Source organism: Nerophis ophidion, linkage group LG20 (assembly GCF_033978795.1).
Source record: "Nerophis ophidion isolate RoL-2023_Sa linkage group LG20, RoL_Noph_v1.0, whole genome shotgun sequence".
NCBI lineage: Eukaryota > Metazoa > Chordata > Actinopteri > Syngnathiformes > Syngnathidae > Nerophis > Nerophis ophidion.
The window spans coordinates 28,117,524-28,137,842 of record NC_084630.1 but is presented as its reverse complement, the minus strand read 5'-3'; the positions used below and the strand labels follow the sequence as shown (position 1 = coordinate 28,137,842).

General features: G+C 37.0%; 1 protein-coding gene across 4 annotated transcripts in view; it reads left to right on the top strand.

The window, feature by feature from the left end:
* Window positions 1-4,744: 4,744 nt before the first annotated feature.
* ogal (O-GlcNAcase like) overlaps window positions 4,745-20,319 on the top strand; it is a 37,231-nt gene continuing 21,656 nt past the window's right edge. For 2 of the 4 annotated variants that reach the window (XM_061880906.1, XM_061880904.1), the window contains exons 1-3: window positions 4,773-5,127; window positions 15,973-16,024; window positions 20,118-20,215. In XM_061880906.1, coding sequence (XP_061736890.1) covers window positions 5,055-5,127; window positions 15,973-16,024; window positions 20,118-20,215 — 223 coding nt within the window. In that variant the 5' untranslated portion in view covers window positions 4,773-5,054. Of the gene's footprint in view, window positions 5,128-15,972; window positions 16,025-20,117; window positions 20,216-20,319 lie in introns of all 4 variants that reach the window. The other 2 variants (XM_061880905.1, XM_061880907.1) reach the window with 2 other exon arrangements.

The window sequence follows — 20,319 nt, the reverse complement described above, 5'->3', positions numbered from 1 at the left end:
GCTTCTTGTAGATGGTCAATGGTGTATTTGCAACATGCTGAAGTCCAGGGAGGGGTCAAAGAAGTCAAGAGAGGAAGTAACTTCTCTTCATAAGAAAGGATATGGATATAAGCGAACGGCAAAGACGTTACACATTCCAAGAGACACAGTTGGGAGCATAATTCGCAAGTTTAAAGCTAAAGGGACAGTGGAAACACTACCTGGGCGTGGTAGAAAGAGGATGCTGTGTACAACTGCTGTCCAGTATTTGAAGCGTACAGTGGTGAAAAAACCCCGGGTAACAGCTGAGGAACTGCAACAGGACATTGCAGAGGGGGTAACGCAGGTTTCGTCCCAGACAATAAGGCGCGCACTACGAGATGAAGGCCTCCATGCCAGAACTCCCAGGCGCAGCCCACTTTTGACTACCAGGTACAAGAAAAATATACTCCAGTATGCCAAAAATCATCTGGACAAACCCCAAAGGTTTTGGGAAACTGTTCTATGGAGTGATGAGACAAAACTGGAACTCTTTGGGCCTATGAATCAACATTATGTCTGGAGAAGAAAAAAATAAGCTTACAAAGAGAAGAACACCTTGCCTACTCTTAAGCATGGTGGGGGGTCAATCATGCTCTGGGGCTGTTTCTCTGCCTCAGGTACCGGGAATCTCCAGCGCGTTCAAGGCGTTATGAATTCTATTTCCTAGCAGGATATATTAGCTGCAAATGTCATGAAGTAAGTGACGAAGCTGAGGCTTGGGAGACGTTGGACCTTCCAACAGGACAACGATCCCAAGCATACCTCCAAATCAACATCAGAGTGGTTGCAGAAGAAGGGCTGGAAGACTGGAGTGGCCTTCACAGTCCCCAGACCTAAATCCTATAGAAAACCTGTGGTGGGACTTGAAGAAGGCAGTTGCAGCACGCAAGCCCAAGAATATGAATGAACTGGAGGCCTTTGCCCAAGAGGAATGGGCTAAAATACCTGTAGATGGTTGCAAGAAGCTTGTGTCCGCTTATGTATCACGTTTGAAGGATGTCATTACTGCCAAAGGGTGTTCTACTAAGTACTAAAGATGCATGTAACTAGGGGGTTAAATAATTTTGTCAATGAGATATTAAGAAAAATGTCCTTTTTGGGTATTTTGTAAAATACAGTGTTACAATTTAAGTTGCATTTGTCTTTTTGACACATCTTTATTTGATATGACTATAAACAAAATACAGAATAAATGTCCAACTTGCTAAAACACCAAAATTGTGTTGGGGTTGAAAAATTTTGATCACAACTGTACAGCGTACAGAAATACTGTTTACAATGCCCTAGACACAGGGGTGTCAAATGCATTTTCACAGAGAATACTATGGAAATATAAATCGTCCATGATATTATTAGAAACATATTTCTTAATTGTATTTATTTTTATATACACTGAAAAAAAATGTAGCTTTTACAAAAAAAAACTGACCGTACTGTACTAAATAATATAATAGTATTTACAGTATTATTCAGTTGCCTATATACTACCAAAAAATGTACAATGTTTTTAAAAATATTTTTTTTTAGGCTATGTAAATGGAAACACAGTGCCACAGTTTTTACTGTAAAATCTATAGTTGTTTTTACGGTGTAAAAAAACAACTATACCACAGTTTTGTTTTTATTTACGGTAACATTTTGAAGACATAACTACCAAAATTATTTTTACAGTGCACAATTTGATGTTTAACTTGCTTTAAAATCATAAGTCAAGCTGATATTTAAGTCCTTTTTTTAATTAAAAAAAAAAAAAAAAGGTTTGGACTGTAATATTAGATCACGTTTAAAATATATAAACTTGCCTGCAGTAAATGTATTATTACATTTTTTTACAAAATGGAATGCTGAAAACATTAAGTTAAAAAAGACAAATTAATTCCAGGCTTTTGCAGGCCACATAAAATGATCTGGCCCCCATGCCTTGAGGCTGACACCATGACCTAGAAGTACAATGTATTACAGGGATTACACAGGGCGATTGACAGCTACAGGCAGCCATTTCGAGATGTGACTTTCGTGAACGAACTAAGTCATTTGAACGGCTCTTAAGTGAACGGTGGGACTCAAATCACAGTTGTGAGTAGTTCGCTTGTGAGCCGCTTTTAATGCAGATGCAAATTAAGCATTGGACTAGATAATGAATCAGAGTTAAGTGAAATTTAGAAGCATTTGAAAAACAATCTGTTTTTTACATATATTTTATTGTATTTATTTTTATTTGGATTCACTGTTTGAGTTCATTATTGTAAGGAGTAGTAGTTAAAGAGTACACACACCAGGTATGGTCGTATAATGTAGCTGAGATAGGCGCCAGCGACCCCAAAAAGGGAAAGAGCGGTAGAAAATGGATATTGTACTCCCAAATTTTATCATATCCAAATTTTTATAGTAGTTTTATTAATACTTTTTATTACATTTTATTGGTATTTTTGCTTTTTTTCCTATATCGTCAAAATGATACACATTTTATGTGCCGTATGGAATATTAACAATGAAAATTGTAACAAAAAATACAGCCAATATTTCAGAATAATCTTATCATATAACTGATACTATTAATTATTTCCTTGATTTAAAATAACTATCAACTATTATTTATTAATAATTGTGCTTTTTTTCTATATTGTCAAAAGTATACACATTTTTGTGCCTCATGGAATAGTTAGAATGTAAACTATAAAAAAAATATATAGCCAATATTTCAGAATAATAATCTTATATTACTGATACAAGTGATTTTTTCCTTGATTTAAAATAACTTCATATTATTTATTAATATTTGTGCTTTAATTATGTATTATCAAAATAATACAAATTTTTTGTGCCTTATGGAATATGTACAATGAAAACTATAACAACAAAAAAATAGCCAATATCAGAATAATAATCTTGTCATATTACTGATAGTCATCATTGTCACCGACGTCCCACTGGGTCATTATTGTCACCGATGTCCCACTGGGTGTGAGTTTTCCTTGCCCTTATGTGGGCCTACCGAGGATGTCGTAGTGGTTTGTGCAGCCCTTTGAGACACTAGTGATTTAGGGCTATATAAGTAAAGATTGATTGATTGATTGATACTAGTGATTATTTCCTTGATTTAAAATAACTATCAATTATCATTCATTAATGTTTGTGCTTTTTTTTCTGTATTGTCAAAAGTATACACATTTTTTGTGCCTTATGGAATATTTATAATTAAAATTATAACAAAAAAATATAGCCAGTATTTTAGAATAATAATCTTACATTACTGATAATAGTGATTATTTCCTTGATTTAAAAGAGCTATTGATCATGTACTATTATTTATTAATAATTGTGCTTTTTTTTCTATATTGTCAAAGTGATACACATTTTTTGTGCCTTATGGAATATTTACAATTAAAACTATAACAACAAAATATAGCCCGTATTTTAGAATAATAATCTTACATTACTGATAATAGTGATCAGTTCCTTGATTTAAAATAACTATCAATCATTATTATTAATTAATATTTGTGCTTTTTTTCTGTATTGTCAAAAGTATACACATTTTTGTGCCTTATGGAATATTTACAATTAAATCTAACAAAAAATATAGCCAGCATTTCAGAATAATAATCTTACATTACTGATACTAGTAATTAGTTCCTTGATTTAAAAGAACAATTATTATGTGCTGTTATTTATTCATATTTGTGCTTTATTTCCATTTTGTCAAAATAATAAAAAATGTATGTGCCTTTTGGAATATTTACAATATAAACTATAACAAATATATTTAGCCAATATTTCCGAATAATAATATCATATAACTGATACTAGTGATTATTTCCTTGGTTTAAAATAACTATTAAAACAAGGCAGTATTTTAAACGGCTTCTCAAGATCCGGCTCCCTTCAAAGAGGCATAAATTCCAACACAGGCAGCCACATGTGGGTATAAAAATTTCAAAAACAAATCTAATCTTAGTAAATATTTGAGCTTTCTGGAAAAAAAGATAACTTGTCTCATAGGAACAATGAAATTAAATGCAATATTTAATCATCCATCCATCCATTTTCTACCGCTTATTCCCTTTCGGGGTCGCAGGGGCGCTGGCGCCTATCTCAGCTACAATCCGGCGGAAGGCAGGGTACACCCTGGACAAGTCGCCACCTCATCGCAGGGCTAACACAGATAGATAGACAACTTTCACACTCACATTCACACACTAGGGCCAATTTGGTGTTGCCAATCAACCTATCCCCAGGTGCATGTCTTTGGAAGTGGGAGGAAGCCGGAGTACCCGGAGGGAACCCACGCATTCACGGGGAGAACACGCAAACTCCACACAGAAAGATCCCAAGCCTGGATTTGAACCCAGGACTGCAGGAACTTCGTATTGTGAGGCAGACGCACTAACCCCTCTCCCACCGTGAAGCCCAATATTTAATCATATGAAATATTTTTTTTTTCCATAATATTTAATCTTATCATGAAAAAATAACTACTTCTGCAATAATAAACTGCAGCCCACATTTTGACATCCCTAGGGGCGATCTCTGTTAATGTCAGTAATAAAAACACGTTATCTTTTTGCACATACAATAAAATATATATATTGGCTCCAGCGACTCCAAAAGAGACAAGCGGTAAAAAATGGATGGATTGATGTGTTTATGTGTATTTTATCCTACACACCTACTGTAAAAAGCAATGTACTTCAAGGTGATTTGTCCCTTTAAGACGCCGGTACACTGTCCCTTTAAGACGTTCACCCGGCAGCCAGTGAAGCTCCGCCCCCCAGCGGCCCAGTCACTCATTTACCAGCACTAAATATTGTAAGTGAAGTTAATGTATGTTTATGCACTAAATATTTACTTCTGCAGACTGGAGAGCGTGTCACCCTCGCGTTACGTCACTGCGTGTTTGTGCGCAGGCGTAAGAGAACATATTAAAAGAGCGCCATCCCTCTGCCATGACTGACAGTTGGACCTTTTTGGTACCTGAATACGCCAAGAGGAGCTCACCGTAACCACAACACAACTCCACCCGACTGACAATTATGGCGACCTCCGTCGAAGTTAAAGACAAACAGCGGACTGGGAACAAGCGTTTCGTCAGTGGCGTGGTCGAAGGTGAGCAGCCGGGGTTGGGTGCGTCGCAATACAACACTGGTACCTAAAAGGCGCCCCAGGGGCCATTTTGAGGCCACACCTCCTTTTTATTGGTCTCATCATATTGTGTTTCATATTACACCAATTGTACTCCTCATCCAAAGTCACCACTAAGTCACAATATGGACGTTTTGTTTACATAGTTTAACCTATGTTTAACCTGGATTTGAGCATCTTTAAAGGCCTACTGAAATGAGATTTTCTTATTTAAACGAGGATAGCAGGTCCATTCTATGTGTCATACTTGATCATTTCGCAATATTGCCATATTTTTGCTGAAATTATTGAGTAGAGAACATCCACTGTAAAGTTCGCAACTTTTGGTGCTGACAAAAAAGCCCTGCCTGTACTGGAAGTCACAGACAATGACGTCACAAGTGTGGGGGCTCCTCACATATTCACATTGATTTTAATGGGAGCGTCCAACAAAAAGTGCTATTCGGACCGAGATAACGACAATTTCCCCATTAATTTGAGCGAGGATGAAAGATTCGTGTTTGAGGATATTGATAGCGACGGACTACAAAAAAAAAAAACGCGATCGCAATCGCGTTGCATTGAGACGGATTCATATGTTTTTAGAGACATTTACTAGGATAATTCTGGGAAATCCCTTATCTTTCTATTGTGTTGCCAGTGTTTTAGTGAGTTTAACGGTACCAGATAGTCAGAAGTGTACGTCCACGTGCAGTGTCTCGGGGAAGTCGACGGCAGCTGTACGGGAGGCGCAAGCTCAGCTGATATCCGGTAAGTGGTGACTTTTTAACCACAATTTTCTCACCGAAACCTGCTGGTTAACAAGTGGTCGGGATCCATGTCCGCTGTGATCCATAGGAAAGTTTCAACTCCGTGAATTTTAAACAAGGAATCACCGTGTGTTTGTGTGACTAAAGGCTAAAGCTTCCCACCTCCATTGTTCTACTTTGACTTCTCCAATATTAATTGAACAAATTGCAAAAGATTCAGCAACACAGATCTCCAAAATACTGTGTAATTGTGCCGTTAAAGCAGACAACATTTAGCTGTGTGTGTGCGCAGCGCTCATATTCATAACAGCCCGTGATGTCACGCGTACACTTCATCATTACGCAACGTTTTCAAGAAAAAAGTCCCGGGAAATTTAAAATTGCAATTTAGTAAACTTAAAAAGGCCGTATTGGCATGTGTTGCCATGTTAATATTTCATCATTGATATATAAACTATCAGACTGCGTGGTGGGTAGTAGTAGGTTTCAGTAGGCCTTTAAATAAATTGCCAGAAATAGGCAATTTGCTTAATTTACCTTTAATAAATATATATATATATATATATATATATATATATATATATATATATAAAAATAGGTATTTTGTCATTCCGTCGTACATTTTTTTTCCTTTTATGGAAGGTTTTTTGTTGAGAGTAAATGATGAAAAAACACATAATTGAACGATTTAAAAGAGGAAAAAACAGGAAAATTAAATGTAGTTTATCTGCAATTTTGACTTTTTAAAATTCAAAATTCAACCGAAAAAAAGAAGATAAAACTAGCTAATTCGAATCTTTTTGAAAAAATTTAAAAAATAATTTATGGAACATCATTAGTCATTTTTCCTGATTAAGATACATTTTAGAATTTTGATGACATGTTTTAAATAGGTTAACATCCAATCTGCATTTTGTTAAAATATATAACAAATTGGACCAAGCTGTATTTCTAACAAATATAAATAATTATTTCTTCTAGATTTTCCAGAACAAAAACTTTAAAATAATTTCAAAAGACTTTGAAATAAGATTTAAATTTGATTCTAAAGATTTTCTAGATTTGGCAGAATATTTTTTTTGAATTTTAATCGTAATAAGTTTGAAGAAATATTTCACAAATATTCTTTGTTGAAAATACAGAAGCTAAAATGAAGAATTAAATTAAAATGTATCTATTATTCTTTACAATAAAAAAAAATGCTTGAACATTGATTTAAATTGTCAGGAAAGAAGAGGAAGGAATTTAAAAGGTAAAAAGGTATATGTGTTTAAAAATCCTAATATCATTTTTAAGGTTGTTTTTTTTTTCTTTAAAATTGTCATTCTGAAAGTTATAAGAAGAAAAGTAAAATAATAAATGAATTTATTAAACAAGTGAAGACCAAGTCTTTAAAATATTTTCTTGGATTTTCAAATTCTATTTGAGTTTTGTCTCTCAAATGTCAAGCAAAGCGAGACCAGCTTGCTACTAAATAAATACAATTTAAAAAATGGAGGCAGCTCACTGGTAAGTGCTGCTATTTGAGCTATTTTTAGAACAGGCCATCGGGCAACTCATCTGGTCCTTACGGGCGACCTGGTGCCCGTGGGCACCGCGTTGGAGACCCCTGGTGTTAGATATTACACTAATAGTACTCCTCATCCAAAGTCACCACTAAGTCAGAATATGGACGTTTTGTTCACATAGTTTAACCTACATTAACCTGGATTTGAGCATCTTTAAAGGCCTACTGAAATGAGATTTTCTTATTCAAACAGGGATAGCAGGTCCATTCTATGTGTCATACAGTACGCGATCATTTCGCGATATTGCCATATTTTTGCTGAAAGGATTTAGTAGAGAACATAGACGATAAAGTTAGCAACTTTTGGTCGCTAATAGAAAAGCCCTGCCTTTACCGGAAGTATGTGCGCGTGACGTCACGAGTTGCAGGGCTCCACACATATTCACATTGTTTATAATGTGAGCCACCAGCAGTAAGAGCAATTCGGACCGACAAAGCGACAATTTCCCCATTAATTTGAGCGAGGAAGAAAGATTCGTGAATTAGGATATTGATAGTGAAGGACTAGAAAAGAAAAAAAAAAGCGTCGGCAGTGTGAGCGTTTCAGATGTAATTAGACACATTTACTAGAATAATTCTGGAAGATCCCTTATCTGCTTATTGTTTGAATAGTGTTTTAGTGAGATTCTAAAGACATACTTTGAGGTCGGATGGCTGCGGTGAACACGCAGTGTCTCAGAGAGAAGCTGAGGAGCCAAGCTCACAGCTGCCTTTTTTGACAGCTACTGCAGGAGGAAGTCCCATAATCCACTGATTTCTCCGGTAAGACTTAATATCACAATTTTCCCATCCAAAGACCTACTGGTTGACGTAGAGAAAACATGTTCGCTTGACCGCTCTGTTTCACAACAAACAAAGAAACACCGGCTGTGTCTCGGTGCTGAAGACAGCTGCAATCCACCGCTTTCCACCAACAGCATTGTTCTTTATAGTCTCCATTATTAAATGAACAAATTGCAAAAGATTCAGCAACACAGATGTCCAAAATACTGTGTAATTACGCCATGAGCAGAGACGACTTTTAGCCGTGTTTGGTGCTGCGCTAGTATGTCCCTTCCAACACGTGACGTCAAGCGTACGCGTCATCATTCCGCGACATTTTCAACAAGAAACTCGCGGAAAATTTAAAATTGCAATTTAGTAAACTATAAAGGCCGTATTGGCATGTGTTGCAATGTTAATATTTCATCATTGATATATAAACTATCAGACTGCTTTGTGGGTAGTAGTGGGTTTCAGTAGGCCTTTAAGTCAGTGGTTCACAAATGGGGGTACGCAGACCCCTGAGGGTACTTTAAGATATGCCAAGGGGTACGTGAGATTTTTTTAAAATAGTAAAAATTCAAAAATCCTTTATAAATATATTTATTGAATAATACTTCAACAAAATATGAATGTAAGTTCATAAACTGTGAAAAGAAATGCAACAACGCAATATTCAGTGTTGGCAGCTAGATTTTTTTGTGGACATGTTCCATAAATATTGATGTTAAAGATGTATTTTTTGTGAAGAAATGTTTAGAATTAAGTTCATGAATCCAGATGGATCTCTATTACAATCCCCAAAGAGGGCACTTTAAGTTGATGATTACTTCTATGTGTAGAAATCTTTATTCATAATTGAATCACTTGTTTATTTTTCTACATGTTTTTAGTTATTTTTATATATTTTTTCCAAGTAGTTCTAGAAAGACTACTACAATTGAGCAATATTTTGCACTGTTGTACAATTTAATAAATCAGAAACTGATGACATAGTGCTGTATTTTACTTCTTTATCTCTTTTTTTCAACCAAAAATGCTGTGCTCTGATTAGGGGGTACTTGAATTAAAACAATGTTTACAGGTACATCACTGAAAAAAGGTTGAGAACCACTGGCTTAAGTTCTTCTATAGTCCAGGGTTCCGTTGTGATAGATAGATAGGTCTTTATTGTCATTGCACAAGTACAATAAACCAAGTTTTCAGCACAAACCCATTCAAGATTAGACAGACAAACAGTGTATAGGGTTACAGAACAAGCTGATGGGTCGCCACAAGGCGACCTGTGAAAGATGGGGAAAAAGGTAAAACGCTGGGGAAGGATGAGTAAAAAAAAATTCAATCTAGACTGGGCTCTTAAGGGGGCCTAGTCTTGAATGGGAAAAAAAAACCTCTATAGCAAAGCACATATAAATATTACAATGTACCTCTCGAGATATCTATCAACAGAGGAAAGGGAGTGCGGGGTCATGGTGGTTGGCCGCAGCTCTCAGGCGCTGACCTCTATGGGATTTGCGTCGAGGGCGTTAGATTGGGGTGGGAGGTATGTATGTGTGGCGTATATTTTTCTGGATGCATGTTTGTGTGTAAGCCTGCAGTAAATTGTCTATGACTGGTCCTCAAAATATGTATTTTAGGCTTCATATTGCGCTACACATTTTCAATTGGAGACAGGTCTGGACTACAGACAGTCTAGTACCCGCTCTCTTTTACTATGAAGCCACGCTGTTGTAACACATGGCTTTGCATTGTCTTGCTGAAATAAGCAGGGATGTCCATGAAAAAAAAGTTAGTAAAAGGTCATTCTATTTTATTAATCATGCCTTTCACTTAGATAGTAGAAGGATGTGACCATAAACCGGGATGTTGGTCAATTTTGATTTTCAAAATGAGCTAAATACGTAAATATATAATGTTATTAGGAATGTGCCCACTTCGAACATTACATATTTACTTACAGTGTGTATATAAAACGATGATGGAGGCTTTTAGATGTTTTTTTTTCCAGAGCGATTTATAGGCGGAATAAAGCGACTCCCATTGGTTTCGTTGTTAGAGGACTTTTGATTATGTTTAATTACAAGTTAAAATGTATGAAAATATATCGTATTTTTTGGACTATAGGGCGCACTTAAAATCCTTTCATTTTCCCAAAACTCGACAGTGAGCCTGATAGATAACCTGGTGCGCCTAATTTTAGGAATAATTTTGGTTGTGCTTACGGACTTCGAAGCGATTTTATTTGGTACATGGTGAAATGATAAGTGTGACCAGTAGATGGCAGTTACACATATGATACTTGTAGACTGCAATATGACTCACGTAAACAACATCAAAATACTGTATGTTCCATTGAAAATATAGAACATTACACACGGCGCTCAAAAATCTATCAAAATGTTTTAGTACGACTTTGGTAAGCTATGAAGCTGCACCGCTTGATGGATTGTACTGATCTTCAACATACGAGTATTATCATGGTGTGTATAAGGTAGAAGAATAGAATAGAATAGAATGAACTTTATTGTCATTATATATGCATATAACGAGATTAAAGGCACCGAAAGTGGGAGCTGTGAGCCGCTGCGTCCGTGCGCGCCGCCATCTTGTCAACAAGGTAAGACCTTGTTAAGGTAAGACATATCTGACGTTTTGTTTCACAATGTTATGCAAAAGCAAATTTTTTTACCTTCTTGTACTTGCTGATCTGTATTTGGGCTCTGCATACGTCCTGAAAATGTGCGCGCTTCCGCCTTTGTGGTTCATAGGGAGACACCATAGTCGATAAGCCACTTCGTTTTCTCTATCTTGTTATGGGACATTCAACCTCTGCCGTTGCCATTTCTAATATAAAGTAGTGTAAAGTTCTTACTTATATCTGTCAGTAAACTCAGTACGATAGCGCTAAAACATACCGGCGTAGTGAGTTTACATTATTCACCCCATGAACTTTAGTTAATAGAGAGTTCCGGTCGGACGGTTTTTCACAGGACACATTTCCCTCGTTGTTGCACTAGAAAAATATGCTTATCGACTATGGTGTCGGCTTAGACTACAAAGTCGGGTTCGCGCAAATTTTTAAGACTTCTGCAGATCCCAAATACAGATCAGCAGGTGCCAGAAGGTAAGAAAAGTTGCTTTTGCATAATATTACGAAACAAAACACCAGATAATGTCTTACCTTATACACACACCATAAGGATACTCCTATGTTGAAGCACAGTACAATCCATCAAGCGGAGCGGCTTCAGAGCTTACAATGTCGTACTAAAACATTTTGATAGATTTATGAGCGCCGCATGTAACGTTCTATATTTTTAATGTAGCATAACATTTTGGTGTTGTTTACTTGAGTCATATTGCAGTCTACACGTATCTCTTATGTGTGACTACCATCTACGGGTCACAGTTATCATTTCACCATGTACCAATAGCTTCAAGGTCGGTAAGCACAACCAAAATTATTCCGTATATTAGGCGCACCGGGTTATAAGGCGTACTGTGGAGTTTTGAGAAAATGAAAGGATTTTAAGTGCGAAAAATATGGCAGTCAAGTTTTTTGTTGCATACAATTTAAAAAATAAATGAAAGGATTTTAAGTGCGAAAAATATGGCAGTCAAGTTTTTTGTTGCATACAATTTAAAAAATAAAAAAATGTTTTCCTCTTTGTCTGGCATAGAGCTTGCTATCATTAGCTTCTGTATCCTGTGTTTGTGTGTGTGTGTGTGTGTGTGTGTGTGTGTGTGTGTGTGTGTGTGTGTGTGTGTGTGTCCCTTCCTGTACTTCCTTAGCAGAGAAATGCAAGCCTAGCAAAACAATGCTAATACTAAAGAGAGCGAGATGTTTGTTCAAAAGGAAACAAAAAGTCGTCAGTGCTTTAGATTTGCGGCAACAGGCGTGGAACAAGTGACTGCCCGCTGCTAAACTTCTTTAAAATTGGCAACTGCACAACAAACTTATTCCAGCATCTGACTGAAACAGTATCTAGCAGAGTGGGGGAAATCAAATGCAACACTTTACAAGTAGAAAAAGACTGCAACAACAACAAACTCCCACAAAAAGCAGCGTAATGTGGTGTAATCATTTACGTAAGTTGCCATGTATGATGAGAAAGGAAAACAATGCACAGAGCAATTACTAAAGAAGTCCTTCAGTCCATTCAAACCAGACACCTTGTACACACGTGTGCTGCTGCAATACTTTTGTGGAATTATAACATACTTCCTTATCAATATAGTGATGTATTACATGTGCAATGAAATGACATTGTCTTTAACATCAGTCCACACTAACAAGGAGCCAAGGGTACCTCATGGAAAAGCCTATGTTTATTCACTATAGTCAAGTTTTAAATGTGCACTTTCTTGTTTTGATTGATATTTATTACTATTTATTTATTATTGGTATCTTTTTTGATTTATTGGAGTTAGTTTATTTGCATGCAATGCTACATTTATCTTTACATCCATCCTTCCTTTTTTTAACTGCTTATTCCCTTTTGGGGTTGCGGGGGGCGCTGACGCCTTTATCTTTACAAAAATATTTAATTAAAGACAGAGGTTTTAAGTTTGTACTTTATTCATGTCAGTCTCGGAGATTAGTATTTATTTGCATGCAATGTACAATGCAACATTTTTGTTTACAGAAGTATTTTATTCAAGACTTAACTATTGCCTGCCAGAGGAAGCTCTTAATACAGTTCTTTGAAAATTATTGCATTTATATCTGGTCTAAAAATAACATTACACAAATTAGATTTTTGCTAAGAGTAAGATGCAATGTATGCAGTTTAATTTCAAAGAAGTATGTTTTTTTTCAATCAAATAAAAGCAAAACTTGTTTTGAATTGTCACTGTCATTTGTATTCATATTTTTTTTTAAAGTAGGTAAACAATTTAGAAAAAATCAAAAGTTTTGTAAAAAAATTTTAGATTTTTTTTTTTTAGGCCAGAGCTTCACGGTGGCAGAGGGGTTAGTGCGTCTGCCTCACAATACCAAGATCCTGAGAAGTCAGGGTTCAATCCCGGGCTCGGGATTTTTCTGTGTGGAGCTTGCATGTCCTCCCCGTGAATGCGTGGGTTCCCTCCGGGTACTCCGGCTTCCTCCCACCTCCAAAGACATGCACCTGGGGATAGGTTGATTGGCAACACTAAATTGGCCCTAGTGTGTGAATGTGAGTGTGACTGTTGTCTATCTGTGTTGGCCCTGCGATGAGGTGGCGACTTGTCCAGGGTGTACCCCGCCTCCCGCCCGATTGTAGCTGAAATAGGCACCAGAGCCCCCTGTGACACCAAAGGGAATAAGCGGTAGTAAATGGATGGATGGATGGATTTTTAGGCCATATGACCTTAGGCCAGGGGTCGGCAACCCAAAATGTTGAAAGAGCCATACTGGACCAAAAATACAAAAAACTAATCCGTCTGGAGCCGCAAAAAATGAAAAGCCGTGTATACTGTAAGTCTTATAATGAAGGCAACACATGACATAAGTGTCTATATTAGGTATACTAGCCTACTATCAAAATGACTATGTATTGCAGGTTAAAGCAAATCTTCATTGACAGAAATGCTGAAATGTAATATTTATTCTACATATTTTTACAACATTAGAAACCAGTTGTAAATCAGAGGCTACTCAGAAGTTGAGATAACTCCTGGAAATGACTGCCTTTTAATGGCCAAAGGTATAGATGTATGTGTCCAGGTTAAAGGAAACGGCAGGCTGTCTTCTTTTAATAGATTTATTACAAGCTTTGGCAAGCTAGGTAATGTTTGCTGTGATCTGGAAAATGCAGCCAATATATACATATAACATACATATAATGTGTCATGAGACATGCAAAACTAAATTTTATACAAAGAGGATAAAAGTAAAGGATATTAAATGAGCTCAAATATACCTACAAATAAAGCATGATGATGCAATATGTACATGCAGCTAGCCTAAGTAGCATGTTAGCATTGATTAGCTTGCAGTCATGCACTGACCAAATATGCCTGATAAGCACTCCAACAAGTCAATAACATCAACAAAGCACACCTTTTGTGCATTAATGCACAGCATGAAACTTGGTGGAAAAAATGAGACAAAAAAGGAGTGGAAGATTTTACATGTAAACAAACTTTTGCGTCACAGTCCAAAATATGGTGAGTTCCAGAACCGCCAAAATTAGTAGGACAAAACGATGTTCACCAAATACTCTCATCAGTGAAGCATACAGACAAACATATTAAACAGTGGGCTTTCTAACATGTGGGAAGGTTTGTGTCATGTTTGTCCTCAAAAAACATACTAAAACAACAACAAAAAATTCCCCCATCTTTTTCCATTTTCAATCCCTTTTAAAAAATGCTCCAGGGAGCCACTAGGGCAACACTAAAGAGCGAGCCGCAGGTTGCTGACCCCCGCCTTAGGTAACCCTCTACCATATATCGAAACAATAACACACTTGGGGAAAAACGTCACAAATTGGGCAGATTCCAAACGTCTTGTTTCGTGGAAGTATGGGAAAAGACAAGATTGTTTTATTAATATCTCCACCATGCCTACATGGTTTGATGTAAGTTTTTTGGGACTAATGCAAATCCTAAATACACAAAAACAAGTATCTAAAGGTAAGAAAAGTTGGTTTTACATAATAGGTCCCCTTTAAATAAAACATATGAATACGTTTTTAAAACTATTTTTAAAAGAAGGACATTACATTTTTACAAGGAACCTTAGATGATTTCAGGCCGGTAAAGCACAAATAATACAATGGCCGTCCCAGTAACTTCAGAGTTCCAGGATCGATTCCATCTTCAGCCATTCTAGTCAGGGCCGTTGTGTCCTTGGGCAAGACACTTCATCCTCGCTCATGACGGGTCATAGTGCAATTACCATTCACTTTAAAAAATGTTTTATTCAACATTGAACACCCTTTTTGTGGTTTAGATAATACGTATTGGCTGTGCGTGCTTACTTTCTGCGTATGCCTGCAAGATGTTCATTTTGTAAAGGTGTTCCCAGATTGCAAATGAAGCCCCCCCCCCCCCCCCCTCTCAAAAGTATCAGATTTCATCTTTTGAAAATGTACACTGTTGAATATGTATCTTAAAGATGAATGCCACCGATATGTATTTTTAAAAATAAACTTTATAATAAAATCGACGTTTAACAGCTAACCAAATTTCATACTGGTTCACCTTGACATATCAGTCCTGTGCTCTTCCCCCGCATTAACCTTATGTTTTAATACTTTGGCATTGTTTAACATGAGTATTCAACATTGTAACAACATTTATAAGTCAGAAAAGACCAAAATGGTATTGGGCCCCTTTTGATGTAAATGCATATCAATTTTGAAAATTAGAGTGTTTATATTCCGAAGATAAGATACAAAGATATTTATTTCACTCTTGCGTCACATTGAGCTCATAGTTGGTTGCACACAATGATGTCGCTCAACACTTCCCTGCTATTGATCCAAACAAGGCATTTGTGTTTTCATTGTGTGTGTGTGTAGAAGATAGTTGTTTGATCTTTTTGCATAAACATGTTCACAACGACAAGTTGTTGATGCCATTCCCGTAGATTTTTGGAAGGAATGGTAGGAGAAGGCTGAGGCTGTCAGTCCAGCTGCTTTATCTTCTCTTTTTTCTCTGGAAAACATACCCACTTCAGGTGTGCCAGCACCCCACAATTTGGTTTATTGGTAAGTAAACTTTTCATCCGACCTTTGCTTGTTGCAGGATTTTATGGGCGGCCATGGACTATGGAGCAAAGAACAGAGCTTTTTAAAAGGTACGTGATCCACACATTCCTCTAATAACTGTTGGGAATTGCCAGAGGTGTGTTTAAACCAAGGATCTCCAAAGGTTGCCCCAGGGCAAGCTTGTTTTTTTTGTTTTTTTTAATAAGCCCTTGGTACAATATAAAACAATATAATTACTCAAATGAGAGGATGTTGCAATGATGTTATCGTCTTATTTGCATAAATCACCATGACACATTTTCATTTAATTGTGATGGACACGAGTGTGGGTGACAAAGAAGTTTAGAATGCTTCTTCAGTCGCTACATTTTGTCATTATTTTTCATGTCAGAAACAACGTGATTGCTTTTCAGAAGGGGGAGGGAACCATGTCAGCACCCAGTGCTTGTTGAGAAGAGCAGCGTGTACTTTGGCAGTCACCAAAGTCTCTTGCTACATTTGTCGCTTTTTGATCAAGCCTATCTTGAAGGCTCTTTACTGAAGTTGGTAACACTGATCCGTCCTGCTTTGTCTTCTCATTCTCTGGCAGACCAGGGGCCTTAAGTAACAAGAGTTTTATCAGATGTATTAGCGTTCGCACATACACATCCAAGCACATATCTTTTTTACATAACATTCAATTTGGAATTGATCCCAGATGTTTGAGATCAGGCCACCCACCTACTGAATAGAGTTTTAACGACCAGCTATATTCAGTCAATCGTAATATGTGTAAAGGTGAACAAGTAGCTCTAAATCACTCTGAATTTGTGCCGGTCCAAATTAATTTTTGCGGCTTACCACAAATACAATTCTAAACACAGGCCTATCTTGTACAGTGCTGTACATTTAGATTCATTATATTCGTCATGTAATTACTCATAGTTCGCTATCTAGTTAAAGGGCACACACACACAGCCTTTGTGCATTCATTTTATGTAATTCTTAATGAAGAAATAAAAAAAACTTTACATCGTTTGTCACCAAAAAAGGGCTTTTGGGTAATATATTGTTTTATTCACTTGATTTAACTAGCAAAGCCTCACTGAGTTATAACATTCTTTCTACAAATAGATATATTCTTAAAGGGGAACATTATCACAATTTCAGAAGGGTTAAAACCAATAAAAATCAGTTCCCAGTGGCTTATTTTATTTTTCGAAGTTTTTTTCAAAATTTTACCCATCCCGGAATATCCCTAATAAAAACTTTAAAGTGGCTGATTTTCGCTATCTGTGAAGCCACCGTCCGTTTCCTGTGACGTCATCCAGTGATGCCAATACAAGCAAAGCAAGATATAGCGACATTAGCTCGGATTCATACTCTGATTTCAGCGGCTTAAGCGATTAAACAGATTACTCATGTATTGAAACGGATAGTTGGAGTATGGAGGCAGATAGCGAAAACGAAATTGAAGAAGAAACTGAAGCTATTGAGCGAATAGCTATTGACGCTATTCGGCCATGTCTGCCTTAGCATCGCCGGGAAAATGTGCAGACCAAATGATCGGAAGTTTCGCATCTTCTGACACTGGATTAATTTAAGTCCGTTGATTGGTAAATGTTTGTTTGGCATTAAATGTGGGTGGAGGGAAACACTGGATGCAAATGTAGCTATAAATGTAAATAAAGCTAGCCTAAATAGCATGTTAGCATCGATTAGCTGGCAGTCATGCCACGACCAAATATGTCTGATTAGCACAAAACTCACCTTTGTGATTTCGTTGACTTTATCGTTGGAAACGCATCTGCAGGATATCCATACATCTCTGTGCCATGTCTGCCTTAGCATCGCCGGTAAAATGTGCAGACACTCCGGCACATTCGATGGGGGTCTGGCGGCAGATTTCTTTGACTTTATCGTTGGAAATGCATCTGCTTTGAGTGTCGCAGAATATCCACACAATCTTGCCATCTCTGTAGTAGCATAGCTTTCATCGGTAAAGTGTGCGAAACAAACAACTGACCATTTCGTCGGCCTGCCCCACACCCTTGTATTTTGAACAAATTTTGTCCAATTTCTTGCCACTTTCGCATCTTTGGGCCAGTGGTGCAACTTGAATCCCTCCCTGTTGGTGTTGTTACACCCTCCGACAACGCACTGCGGCATGATGTCTCCAAGGTTCCAGAAAATAGTAAAAAAAAACTGAAAATAACAGAGCTGAGACCCGGTGTTTGTAATGTGTTTGAGAAAATGGCGGCTTTATTTACACTAAGTGACGTCACGTTCTGACGTCATTGCTCCGAGTGCGATAAATACAAAAGGCGTTTAATTTGCCAAAATTCACCCATTTAGAGTTTTTGGTTAAAAAATATATGGTCTTTTTTCTGCAACATCAAGGTATATATTGACGCTTACATAGGTCTGGTGATAATGTTCCCCTTTAAAGTAATGGGTGTGTATAGGCAAGCGTGATAAAATACTTAGAAGAATATAATTTACAAGCAATATTCTGTAGTGTCCTAAATGCTGGTATGGACACTACTGACTTTTTCCCTGTACTTTATACTGGGTTAACAGGATGTAAAATAAAGTATGGGGTGCATGTTACAGTAGGAACAGTTAACTGGTGATTGTGTGTTGTTTTTGTCGACAGGAAATTAGTGTTCCTTTTATAATTTACTGTATTTTCCGGACCATAGGGCGCACTTCCTATGAGCGGGTCTAGTCAAGTCTATTTTCATATAAAAGGCGCACCGGATTATATGGCGCATTAAAGGGGTCTTGTTATTATAATTTTTTTCTAAATGTAAAAAACTTCTTTGTGGTCTACGTAACATGTAGTAGTGGTTCTTTGGTCAAAATGTTGCATAGATGATGTTTTACAGCTCATCTTTAAGCCGCTTTCTGACAGTCGCTTCAGGATTCAACGTTTAGTGTACTATGGCTATGAGTTGTTGTTTTCCCTTGGCCTCAGTCTGCACCCCCACTCCAGGGCCTAGGCTAAGACCGATTTTTTATTTTTTTATTTTATTTTAATGTTCTATTCTCCCCCCACCCCCGCCCCCCCATGTTTACCTGTATGTCATCTTTTTTGTAAGGGGCGCTGGAAGCCGGCAGACCCGTCAGCGATCCTGTTCTGTCTCCCTGTAATGTTTGTCTGATCTTGAATGCGATTGTGCTGAAAATTGTAATTTTCCTGAAGGAACTCTCTTGACGGAATAAATAAAGTACTATCTAATCTAATCTAATCTAATCTAATCTATCCCATTTATCTATCTATCTATCTATCTATCTATCTATCTATCTAACTATCTATCTATCTATCTATCTATCCATCTAAATAAAATAGCTTCAAGGTCAGTAAGCACAACCAAAATGATTCCATACATTACATACATGTCGAGTTTTGAGAAAATGAAAGGATTTTAAGTGTGCATTATTTTCCAAAAAACATGGTATAAAATAGTCCTTGTTTTATCTGGTTGATTTTCCACTTCTAAATAATATGGCAAAAAGAAACACGGGACATTAAACACATCTGATAAGTTAGAACGTGAAACGCTTACAAACAACAACAATGAAGAATAAGGTGTGTATTTACTTGAAAATTTTTTTTATCCAGGAGGAGACTGAGGGTAACAAGAAGACAGAACATTGCAGCAAAATGGAGAATGTGGAAAATAACACCCTAAGGCCAGGGGGCTAAATATGGCCCAGGAATGACACCATATTAACCTCCGAAGTTCAGTTCAAATTGGGGAGACCAATATTTTTGAAACAACCTCCTAAAACCACTAGAGTGCTCTTGTTGTAAAGGAACTTGGACCACTGGGAACACATTGGAAGATCCTTTCAGCGTTTTTAATTTTACTCGCAACCAGAACACTGAAGTCCAAACCTGTGATTTACATAACTGAGGCGTTCAGCACCCCTTTTAAGTCTTCTCCTTTTTGGCAGTTTAACATTTTCTTGTAATGTGTTTTGTGTAACTAAGGTATTGCTGTGGCTTGTTTACTTCAGATGCAGTCAGTAGTCATTTGTTCAACTTTTTTAGTTTTAATAGTAAAGTTCCTCAAGGTTCCATTTTAAGTACTCTCTTTTAGTTTGGTATCAAGTTTTCTTTTAACATATTTCCCACTTTGTAAACTATTGCTCTGTGAAGTGATTTGATATAATCAGTGTGTTTATGGCTTTTTTTAGGGAGCAAAAATGGGGTTTGAACACGTATCTGTACGCCCCTAAAGATGACTACAAACACCGGATGTACTGGCGAGATCTTTACTGCCCCGAGGAGGCAGGTGAGTGTTACACCTTGCTGTGTCAGCTAAACCACTTTAGTGTTTTAGTGCTGTATGACACACATAGTACTACATATGTTTTTGTTGTCTTTGTCACAAGAATG